This window comes from Mastomys coucha, unplaced genomic scaffold (genome assembly GCF_008632895.1).
Source record: "Mastomys coucha isolate ucsf_1 unplaced genomic scaffold, UCSF_Mcou_1 pScaffold7, whole genome shotgun sequence".
Classification (NCBI taxonomy): Eukaryota; Metazoa; Chordata; class Mammalia; order Rodentia; family Muridae; genus Mastomys; species Mastomys coucha.
The window spans coordinates 67,689,654-67,701,893 of record NW_022196913.1 but is presented as its reverse complement, the minus strand read 5'-3'; the positions used below and the strand labels follow the sequence as shown (position 1 = coordinate 67,701,893).

The following is a 12,240-nucleotide window of genomic DNA, read 5'->3' as shown; positions in this document are numbered from 1 at the left end:
AAAAAAAAAAAAAAAAAAGAAAGAAAGAAAGAAAGAAAGAAAGAAAGAAAGAAGAGGGCAGCAAGCAAAATGATTCAGAGATCTGCCTGCCTTTGTAAATTTAGCTGAGTGAGATCCTGTCCTGAGATTATCATTCTGACCATGCCTGGACCTACACTCACCTAGTCCCAGGCTGACCTTGAACTCAGGAATCTGCCTGCCTTTGTAAGCACAAAAATCTTAGCTGGGTGGGTTCTTGCCCTGTGATCACCACTCCCTAAATTCTTTATCTCCTTCCTTAGTATTTTTCTGACAGGCTGGCTCATAGTACAGCTGCCTCTGTTCTTTTAGACCTGTGAAGCTGGTTGTATAGTTCATATTGCATCCTTATATTTTGCATAGTTGAGGAGTGTGTAATTTAAAACTCTTGTTTTCAGCATTCTTTCCCACAGCCTTAAGGGCTGTCCTGAAGGTCACAACATTCTGCCATTTTGCTAAGACAGTAACCCGGGAGAGGTTGGAGAAGTAGAGCTCAGGCTGAAATGTGGAGAAGGTCCCAGTTGCAATCAGGGAGAAGCTGAGTTGCTGGAGCCATCTGGCAATGCCTGTGGCCATACGTGTAACTTTGTGGGGGAAGAGTAGCATATGAGAATATGAAAAGTGCCAGGTGGTGGCGGTGCACGCCTTTAATCCCAGCACTTGGGAGGCAGAGGCAGGTGGATTTCTGAGTTCAAGGCCAGCCTGGTCTACAGAGTGAGTTCCAGGACAACCAGGGCTGCACAGAGAAACCCTGTCTGGAAAGAGAATATGAAAAGCATAGGACAGGCAGAAGCTACAAACAACCAGGCCTCTATAGTGGTGATGACAATGGGGACTACAGGTGCCACCTAGTTCCTCAAGGAGGACAACTTCTTCTATAGCTTCTAGGACTGCTGAGTTAAACAGTACTGAAGGCAGAGACTGTCACCCATCCTGTGTCATGTCTTCTCCCAGGGCAGCCTACTAAGGATGACATGTGAGCCTGGTGTGTAGCATCTTGACCACCCCAATGAAGCCAACTTAGAAGTGTCATTTCAGCCTCAGAGATCTCTTTGTTGAGCTCATTATTGCTACTGTATTATGGCCCAGCATCCTCCATCCCACCCTGATGTGACCATCAGATTGTTCAATATTGTCTTCAGGGATGAGAGGGTAATTTCTTTTTTTTTAAAAAAAGATTTATTTATTTTATGTATATGAGTACACACTGTAGCTGTACAGATAGTTGTGAGCCTTCATCTGGTTGTTGGGAATTGACTGTTAGGACCTCTACTTGCTCCAGTCAGCCCCACTGGCTCACTCCCTGCTTGCTCTGGCCCAAAGATTTATTTATTATTACAAATAAGTACACTGTAGCTACTTCAGACACACCAGAAGAGGGCGTCAGATATCATTACAGGTGGTTGTGAGCCACCATGTGGTTGCTGGGATTTGAACTCAGGACCTTTGGAAGAGTAGTCAGTGCTCTTACCTGCTTAGCTATCTCACCAGCCCCCAAGAGGGTAATTTCTTAAGAATAAGAGTCACTGGAGCACAGGGTGGGGCAGGTAGGTGAAGAAGAGGAATTTGAGAAAAGGGGGATGGTAGTGGAGGATATGCCAAGAGGCAGTGGGTCCAGGGCAGGGCAGGGCAGGGCAGGAAACTTCAAGCCCACCCCATATGAAGAATAGATGAGATTGACAAGTAGTTTGGTAGCAATCTTTATACATCAGATAGGGGACACAAACAGGCTAGACGGAAGGCATGCTGCTACCTCTCCCAGCTTCAGCTCTTGATCTTCTACAGTCTATTCCTACATCATGTAGAATAAAACAAGTTGTCACTTTCCAGCTTAAAACCCTCCAGAGGTTCTTCAAGCACTATGACTAGAAGCCATAAGTGTCTTGCTCTGGTTTGTGAAATCTGTCATAACATTACCCTTCTCTCTCTGTTCTCCTTTCTTTCCTGGTGTCAGTGTGCCTGTCGGGTACACATGTGAGCTTTGGGTGCTGTTCGTTGGCCACTGTCCACCTTATTCTGAGACATGGTCTCTGATAAGCTTGGTGCTAGCTGATTGCACTAGCCTGACTGGCTAACCAGTCCCACAGACAAGTCCTCTCTGGCTCTTCCCTCACTCACATCCTTCAGCTTTTTGCTTAAATATTACTTTCCCAGTGAACTTTTCCCTGACACCCCAGTTTATTCTTCCCAGCATTCTCTATTTATCTTTCTCTTTTCATGATTCCCTGATGCCAAAGTGGCTCCTGTAGTAAACTGATCAATGGTTTGTTTTTGTTTCTTTTTGTTATCTGTCTGTTAAACTCTACACTCAAGGAGGGCAGGAGTTTGTACTCCTTGGGCTCTGGCCTCAAAGAAAGCAGGTATTCTGCTGCACACTACCTGCTCAGTAATTAATTGTTCTACAAATCAGCCTATGACTGTGACAGCTAGAATAGGAACAGGTAAGGACGCTGGCTGCGGAACTGCCTGATCTCAGAGAATAGTTTTTGTGTCTGCAATAGTATTCTCTGTGGAAGACACTTGGAAACCAAGGTTCCCATCAGTTAACTCTAGAAACTTTGCGGCAACAATTAAGGATTCAGAGTGGATGGGGATGGGAGAATCCATTTCCCAGGAGGTGGGTCAGAAGAGACAGTGATGGTTTAGGGAAAGCAGTGCGTAGGAACTGAAACCAGGCCACCTTGGGCTCAAGTTCGTTGGCTTTCCCTGAACTATTTACTCAACCTCCCTGAACTTGCTTTGTATTTTAAGCAGGTGGGTGGGTGGGACTGGTGGGGGGCGGGGAACGGGAGGAGGAGTCCATCATGCCTTCCTCTCTGGCAAGTTATAGCGGACATTGAAAGAGATCATCATGCAGGTAGCCCAGAGGCAAGGTGGGCGGTGGGGCAACCGAGGAGGAAGTAGCGATGCCCGCGTGGCATCTGGGGGGGGGGTGCATGGAACAGAGGGAAGGAGAGACTAAGAGGACCTTGGCCCGCGTGCAGAACCGGCCGTTGGTGGAGGAAAGGAGCAAGGGGGTGTTTCCTGGGACAGGGGGCGGAGACCTGGAGATTATAAACTACCCCAGGACTCAAGTTCATTGAGCTTCTGCAGACGCTGTACGGCCTTCAGTCCTCCCGCTGTGACTATCACCTGTGGGCTCCACCTGCCTGCACTTTTAGCCAGCACCTGCGCCAGACCGCAGCAATGGTGGACCGTGGGCCCTTCGAAACAGATATCAGCACCGTGACCCGCTTCGTCACGGAGAAGGGCAGGAAAGCTCGGGGCACGGGGGAGTTGACCCAGCTGCTGAATTCGCTCTGCACCGCGATCAAAGCCATCTCGTCAGCGGTGCGCCAGGCAGGCATCGCAGAGCTGTGAGTTAGGCCTCTGGCTGCCGCGTCTTGTCCATTAGAGCGCCTGGGGTCTGCTTCTCTGGACCCCTGCTTGTAGCCAGGGGTCATCTGACACCTAAGATTCTGGTCTCTTGCTCTGCTACAAGCAAGCCGTCACTCCCCTTTCTTCTGGGGCACAACTGCCGGATCTCTTCTGGTCTCAACTCTCCTTTTTGCTCCTCCCAGCTTCATGGTAAAAGTGAATGACTTATCAGCTGCCCACCTGGGCCTGGGAGAGAAAGTGCTACTACGGCCCGCATCTTGCACCTCATTTCTCTTTTAACTCCTGTTACTCTCTTTGGGAATTGCAGTCCCGAATTCAGTTTCTAATTCAGTATCATCCTTAACCTAGACAAGTCCCATAAAGAGTATCCCATCATTTGTCAGTCTGGGAGGAAGCTGATGCTCAGCGATGTAGGCTGCCCACACAGTTACTCCGGGTGCTCCCTCTTTCTGGGGCCAGCTGTGGACTCACCTCCTGAACGCCAAAACTTCTCCCTATTTGCATTAATGCTAGGAGCAGCTCTTGCCCAATTATTGAAGAGCTCAAAGACAGAGCAGAAGTAGTAGACTGCTTTTGATAAAGCCAAGGATCTGATCTCCTTTCCCTGAACCATTTGGGGACTTTTTATACAGACCCTCTTTTGGGAGCAATAAGAAAGGCTTTTCCAATAAGTTCCCTGTGGTAGATTGATGGTGATGATTAAGAAGAAGAATTTTATTTATTGAGACAGGGTTTCACTATGTAGCTCCTCCTATGCTAGGGATTAGGGTTAGGGTTAGAGACAAGGTCTCACTATGCAGCTCCTACTGTTTGGAACTCACTGTGAGTAGACCAGGCTGGCCTTAAACTTAGAGATCTACCTGCCTCTGCCTCCTAAGTGGGGATTAAAGGCTTGAAGCACACCACCTAGCATGGTGGGTGATTTTAATGCTATGGTTTGCAGTTTGTACTGTAGGTAGGAGCAAATGAAGAAACATGGAGTCTCAGAACACCTTCATGTTTTAAACTACAAAACACTTTTGTACTTTGTTCTGGCCTGAACACATGTTTGGGACCTAACTGGTTTTCACACAACTGAATGGAACCCAGGTTCTCAAGTTATCTGTATACTTTCTTAACATTTATCATACTTTTTAAGTATTTCCTACGAGCAATGCAGAACTGCTATGTAGGATTTGTAGCTAACTTGAACATATAATCCTTTGAGGCTAACTTGAACATATAATCCTTTGAAATGGATTTTTAAATGTTTGTTCCTCCAACAGTGCGACCTATGTATGCATTTGTCTATGTATGCATTTATTTCTGAAAATCTCTGGTTCTACTATGTGGCTTGGTGGAAATAATCCTTAAGCATAAAACACCTGGTGACATTTACTTTTAGATGTCAAGCAGGGCTGGGCCTTGCTAGAGAAAGCTGGCGACGGGTATGTTAGAGGTGATGAGTCCCTCACTGTTTTGTTCTTAGCCCTAAGGAGCCTTTCAGCCAGAATGTCCAGGTAAATACTCCATATTACATTTACAGCTCAAAGATTTAACTCTCTCAGAACTGGGGGCTTTGTGAGAACAACAGTTGCCATTTCTTACATTATTTTAAAAATGCATCAGTACTTGTCACAACCTCAGAGAGACATAGAAACCCCAAATCATCCTCAAGAAATCTCACTTTTTAACTCATCTCTCAGATAATGGTAATGGGGTTAGGTAGAAGATGCTAATTTTGGAACAGAAGAGAGTGTGTACTAGACTAGATGGTCATGGCCGCAGCTTTGAAAATGTCATCCCAGATTCCTTAAGGTGCTGCACTGACAAAAACAGCAAGCCATTCAAAAGATAAGAAGGAAAAACGAGCCCCCCCACACACCCAGGTCAAATTCCTGGGGTACCCATGGTTAATTTTTCTTGGCTATCTTCTCAGACACTTTTTTATGCTCATGTAAATGTGTATATGAACATACATTTATACATTCCTATGTAGCTAGTAAATAATATGGCACTATACTTACCAGGTGTTTCTCCAGCTATATAATGAACATTCTCTGCCAGCAGGATGTGACTATCCACCACCTCCTTTTAACCCGCTGCTATCTCCTGAGTAATGGAACCCCTCTGTAGCTTGTGGGCATGGAAGTCCTCACTATTAGGGCTACTACAGTGGTAGAGCAGGTAGGTGTTGATGCCGGCTGAGGGAAGCATCTGATTACTCACAGGTTGATATGCAGTTGGAACACGAGGAGCCAGATGAGATCTCAAAGACAGACCTTTCAATTAGGCTCATTTGGGCTTTGATGTGTTGGATAGAGAGCCAGTGTGCCTGTAAAGAGCTTATTATGGCTGCCAGTCGGCCTTAGAAGAGCATTCACCAAGAGGGAGGGGATGGTTGAAGATCTGCAAGAACCCCGCCAAGACTGGTTTAATCCTGTTGTCTCACAGGGAGATCAGCAGAGGTGTAACTATGGGTCACACTGCTGCTGCTCTACCTCAGTCGACCTCACAGTTGCCACTGTAGTCATTTCCACTGCTCCATATGACGTGACACTAAATGATGTATGATATATAGTATATGATTGATATAATGATATAATAGTATAAATATATAATATATCTTGAGGCAGCATCTCATTCAGCCCAGGTCAGGTTCTTGGGGAAAGGAAGGCTAAGAGTGTAGAATGGGAGAAGACGTGGGAAATGGGTGAAAAAGATGAAGGGAGCGAAGCTTTTGTAGCGGAGATGGCAGGAGTGTGGTGTGCATTCGATCTCAAAGGCAATGAGGGTTGCTTTCAAAGAGCTGGTTCTGTCTAACAAACGAGAGTAGAATCATGCTGCCCAAGACTGAGGCAATACAAAACTGTGAACGCAATCAAGGAAATGTTGACTTCTTTTAGAGGCTTGGGAGCAGTGAGAGGGGATGTGGTATCTTGGAAGCCTTGACTTAGGCTATTGTAGAAATAAATAGTCATAGTCTGGGGGCATCTAGACCCCTTGGCATATTGCCCCGAGGCAGGGGGAAGAGGAAGGGAACATGAGGACTGGGTTTAGAAAAACAGAGGGATGCAGAACCCAAGAGCCCACTTCAGAGACAAGGAACTAGGCTTAAATCCCCAGGGCTGCCATTTAATTTAGGTGGTGATATGGGTGGGTGGATGGTGATGCGTCTGAGAGCCTCAGCTTCTTCTATTGTAAGGTAAGGACAGCTGCTCTTCCACTTCAGAGTTGTGAAGATGAAGGAGCTTACTAATCACATCCAGATGTTCTCATTGCTTTCCTGGAGACTTTTACCGATTTCTGCTGTAAACTGTTTCGTTTGTGCTTCGCTTCCATTCGGTTCTGCAGCCACCCACATGCGCGTGTGCGCGCGCGCGCGCGCGCGCGCGCGCGCGTGCCTGCATGCCGGTCAGGGCCAAACCTTTGCTGCGGTTTCTCAGAGGCTGTCTGCCTTGTTTGTTGAGACAGCCTTTCTCATTGGCCTGGGGTTTACTTACTGGTTAGGTGAGGCAAGATGCCCAGTGAGCACCTGGGATCTGCCTGTCTCTGCCTCCGCTGGACCGAGATCACAATTGTATGCAACCGTGCTCTGCTTTTTAAAACATGGGTTCTAGGAACTGAGTTCAGACGCTTTGCTCATGTGTCAAACATATTACCAAGCTCTCTCTCTAGCTTCCCAGAAACATTTCTTTTTTTAAAAGATGTGGTCTTCTTCATTGTTTGACAGAGGGAAACAATAAAGAAATCCAGCTCTAAGCTTGGACTGCGCATCAGCTGACGTGTGCTCATGCCTGTCTGCACGTTGGCAGAATTTATGGCACAAAACTGCGGAGAAGAGCAGCAGATTCCCACATTGTTTCTTGGTTTGTCTGCACCATACGACATGAGTGCGCTGTAAATCTCATTCCGGGGCAGGGTCAGAACTGGCCCCGTACCCTGGCATCTGTCTGTCTCCAGCCTGCACGAACAGGGTTGAGTTTGTGACCTTGGAAAGAGCTTGGCTGACACCTCTTCCAAGTATTTCTCAAATAACCCCAGGATTTTCCCCTACCGAGTGAATGGTTGGTCCTTTGTCACAGGATCAATGAATAACAGGGTAGAGGTAGGTTTACCTAGGACTTCAGGAATAAGTTAAACCATAATCTCTCTCCCGTTGTCCTTGGTTGGGTGTTCTGAAAACCAGTGTGGGCCACTTGTGTGCTGCCAAAGATGCTACTGCTGGCAGCTCTGGCATAGACACCCGAAGGAGGGAAATAGCCTGCCAATCGGAAAGTCTAGAGTGTCTCATAGGGCCGTGGCAGCCCTGGTTTCACTCTTGCTGTTCAAGGAAGCTCAGGAGTAAGGTGCTTGTCTAGTATGGAGGCAGGGGGATCAGAAGTTAGAGGTTACTCTGGAATATATAGCAAGCCTAGGCTACATACCTCCCACCCACAACCCAACTGCTGGCTCTGACAGACCTGGGGTGCTCTCAGCCATGGTCCAAGAAGCTTCTCTTTGGAGCAGTTGTGGAGAGATACAGACCTGGGTAAACTGCTGAGAGTGCTCAGTCCCGATCAGAGAGAGCATCTATATTCTCTTACCTCCAAGGCTCAGGGAAAATCTTGAAAGAGAAGGCAAGCAGAATGTAAGCTCCAGAGGATGGGAAGGAGTGCTGTGAAGAGCTAGGGTCCAGACATGAGATAGTATCAAATAATGAACCGGTCCAGACATGAATCGAATAATGAGCCTGCAGCAGCTGTGGTTCCCTCCAGAAGACCCAACACAGGATCAAGCAAAATTCAGCCTAGATCCGCTGCCCTGCCCGTCACTGAGGAGCTGTCAGCAATGGATATCTGCTAGGGGAGAGACACTTATTCTTACTTGGAGAATGTGGGCTGTAAAATTCCCATGATCCAGTGCATGGCTTCACATCGGTGAACATATGAGCACAGAACTAACTGGATTAGATGGTAATAGTAATAATAATAATAATAATAATAATAATAATAATAGATGGTAATAATAATAATAATAATAATAATAATAATAATAACAAGAAGAAGAAGAAGTCAGAAGGATCATTTGGGGGATGTGGGGAAGAGCTGTAGATATGTTCATATTTTGTTGTATACATGTAAACAAAGCTGGGTGTGGTGGCACACGCCTTTAATTCCAGCACTTGGGAGGCAGAGGCAGGTGGATTTCTGAGTTCGGGGCCAACCTGGTCTACACAGTGAGTTCCAGGGCTGCACAGAGAAACCCTGTCTCGAAAAACAAAACAAAAAGATTTAAACATATTGAGCAAATTAACTCACACTCTAAGCAATTCGATTTCCTATTATTTAAAATAGTTTATATCTTTAAAAACTTGAGTAAAGGGCTGGAGAGATGGCTCAGTGATTAAGAGCACTGATTGCTCTTCCAGAGGACCTGAGTTCAAGTCCCAGAAACCACATGGTGGCTCATAACCATCGGTAATGGGATCGATGCTCTCTTCTGGTATGTCTGAAGATAGCTACAGTATGCTCACATATATAAAATAATTCTTAAAATTAAAAAAAAATTAAGAAAAAAAGCTTGAGTAAAATGTTGAGTTTGACAGTATAAGTAAAAGATGAAATTTACAAAGCACTTCTTGTTTTGGGGGAGGGAGGGTTCCGAGACAGGGTTTCTCTGTATAGCCCTGGCTGTCCTGGAACTCACTCTGTAGACCAGGCTGACCTCGAACTCAGAAATCTGCCTGCCTCTGCCTCCCAAGTGCTGGGACTAAAGGCGTGCGCCATCATCGCCTGGGTACAAAGCACTTTTTAATGCTGGTTTTAGTCTATGGAGTCCAGGAAGAGAATGTCTGTTTCTGGGGATCTAAGGCTCTTGAGGGCACGTTTCCTGGGCTCTAACTGCTTGAGCTGAAGAGCAGCTGATTACAATGGAGCCGCAGTGAAGGCACGGGACCTCACAGGAGCTGCTCTCTTCTTCATGCCATTTACTTGGGATGACAATCCTGGGTTGGCCACACATCTGGCCTCTTAGAATCTGTCTGCAAAAATGGTTTAGAACCGGTCTCTCACCCACCCATTGACAAACACTTGTTTGGCAGATGCTCTGGGGATCTGTTAAGCACAACCTTGGCTGTCGTTTTAGGGAGTCAGACATGCCAAGGGACATCTGGAGACCAGGTCTGTCAAGCTCCCCGTTTCTGGCTAAGTTTATATTGATGAGCTTAGCCAGGGAGTTGTAGACAAATTTGACAGGGATCACATACTTGGTAGAAGGAAGATAGGGAATCTGAACCCAGGTCTTTGTGCCACTGACTTTTTTCTAGGGCCTCACCTGCTCCTTAGCATGGATGTCCTAATGTTGACAGAACCAGAGATGAAGTAGGATGATAATAGTTCTTAAATGTCTGTCTAAACAGGGGTATTATTTAGAGCCTTTGGCCCCTATCAACTAATTGTCCCCCCTCTCTCTGTACCATGAAGCTGATGTCTGTATCCCCATGTTACAGTTGAAGGACAAGACACCAGAGGTGTGATGTGACTTAAACAGGGCTGCTAAGCATGCAGTGGAGCTGGGATTGGATTAGCTTGGTCATCTAGAGTTCCAGCCTGTAGCTTTGAATGTCACCTCCTGTGCTGCACTTTGGTTTTGTTCCCTAAGTTAGGGATATGAACTGAAGGAAATACTCTGTTGTTCGGGCTCAAGAACTGTAGATTCTCAGGTGTGCCCGTTCTGTGTAAGGTCAGTTCCTTTAGTAAATTGAATTCCCTCAGAATTTACCTTGCACCCCTGAAGCCCCGATCTCACCAGAAACAAAGCAGATTGCCACTTCCCCAGGAAGAAGCCTGCACAGAGAGTATTTCTTGGGCTGGCCCAGCCAGTCAAGACACAACACAGAGCTTTCAAAAGAGATGTGTCCATGTGTTGTGTTGGTTACTGTTATCTTCTCAGAGTCCTAACTTTGAGTGGGCTATATGCAAGTATCCTGGGGCTTGAACTCAGAAACTCAGCTAAAGCATGCTGAGTACATGCCCAGGCCTTGTTTGAAACCTTTGAATGCCAGCTATAATCCACGCACATCTGAAATGCAGATTTAATGAGCTTGGCACCCCTGGTTCAGGGTTCAGGGTTCCGGTATGCAGGCAGGTTGGCTTTGACTGGGTTGGGCATTTCCGTTCTATTGCCCACATTAGCCAGTGGTGCTCAGGCCTGGGCAGGCACCCCACCCTCTTGCGTTCTGCCTACTGCTTCCCAGGGAGGCCTCTAGCTATTTCCTCTTTCATAACCACTGTGCTTTGACGTTTGTCCTGTGAGATACAACAAAAGAGAGCTGCAGAGCAGCTTGAGATTTTGCCTTTCTTTTCTGAAGCAACTCCCATTAGGACAAGCTTCCCCTGCAGTAGAGGGAGCCATGGCCCCATGGAAGCTGCTGGTACTGACTTGAGTTATGCTGGGGGCTGCAGAAGGGGCTGAGCCTAGACACATCGGCACAGCTATCTTCATTCTCTGTGCTCACGTGTCTATCATTTATGGTAGGGTGCAGCCGGCCTCAGGAAGAGCTTCTGTGGTCAGGAAAACTTCATTTACCACCCTGATCTAGTCCCAGAGAACCAAAGTGAGCCAAGTGGTGTGTAAGGGGCTTCATCCCACCAAAGGCAGCTAGTGACATCCCCTCCTGTTCACGGATGCTGGTGTGGAAGCTCCCTGCAGAACATGGAGGGCCCTCCCTCCCACTCCCAAGTCCTCCCGAAGTCTGCCTGAAGCTTGAGAGGTCACAGCTAATTCCTGGTTCAGTAGGTCAGACAGGCTCCGAGACCTGTGGAGACCGCTGCTTGCTTTCTCCTACAATGCTCGAGGAAGGATGACCAACACTCTGCAGAGACTCTGAAAGGAGAGGGTGTGGGTGCAGATCTGGAATTGTGTGGAGAAGATAAACTCCAAATGTGTGACAAATAATTTTCTTTCTTTTTCCAATAATTTATTTTTTATTTACTTTACATCCCTATCACAACCCCCTCCCACCTCTCCTTCTAATCTCACCCTTACAAATACCTCCGCCATTGTTCCCTCCTCTTCTAAGAGAAGGGGGAGCCCCCACCCCCAACTGGGTACTACTCCACCTTGGGACATCTAGTTCTAGCAGGACTAGACACATTCTCTTCTAAACTATGCAGTCTAGGTAGGGGGAAGGGATCCCATGGAGGGAACAGAGACCAAGACAGCCCCCACTCCACTTGTTAGAGGTCCTAAATGAACACCAAGCAGCACATTTGCTACAAATGTGTAGGGGAGCTATGTCCAGTTCCCTGGTTGTTGGTTTAGTCTCTGTGAGCCCCCATTGGCCCAGGTTAGTTGACTCTGCAAGTCTTCTTGTGGTGTCCTTGACCCCTGCAACTTGCTCATTTCTATTCCTCAGTCTTGTACAAGACTCCCTGAGCTCTGCCTGATATTTGGCTTTGGGCCTCTGCATCTGTTTCCATCCGCTGTTGGATGAAGCCTTTCAGAAGGCAGTTATGCTAGGCTTCTGTCTGCAAGCATAGCAGAGGACCATTAATAGTGTCAGGGGTTGGCTCTGTCACATGGGATGGGTCTCAAGTTGGGGTAGTCACTGGTTGGCCGTTCCCTCAGTCTTTGCTCCATCTTTATCCCTGCACATCTTGTAGGCAAGACAGATTTTGGGTTGAAGGTTTTGTGGGTGGATTGCTGTCCCTCTCCCTCCTCTGGAAGTCCTGCTTGGCTACAGGAGGTGGCCACTTCAGTCTATATCCACTTCTGGTAGGAATTTCAGCTACCCCCCCCAATAGACTCTCCAGTCCCAGGCTGCCAGCTAGTCGCAGAGATGCCTCCAGTCCATTTCCATTCTTACCTCCAACCTCCCCCCCC

At 47.1% G+C, this 12,240-nt stretch overlaps 1 protein-coding gene across 1 annotated transcript in view; it reads left to right on the top strand.

Annotated features, from left to right (window-relative positions):
- Positions 1-2,972: 2,972 nt before the first annotated feature.
- Positions 2,973-12,240, top strand: part of LOC116082329 (fructose-1,6-bisphosphatase 1) — a 24,629-nt gene continuing 15,361 nt past the window's right edge. The window contains exon 1 of the mRNA XM_031359218.1: positions 2,973-3,374. Within this exon, the coding sequence (XP_031215078.1) occupies positions 3,205-3,374 (170 nt within the window). The 5' untranslated portion in view covers positions 2,973-3,204. The remainder of the gene's footprint in view (positions 3,375-12,240) is intronic.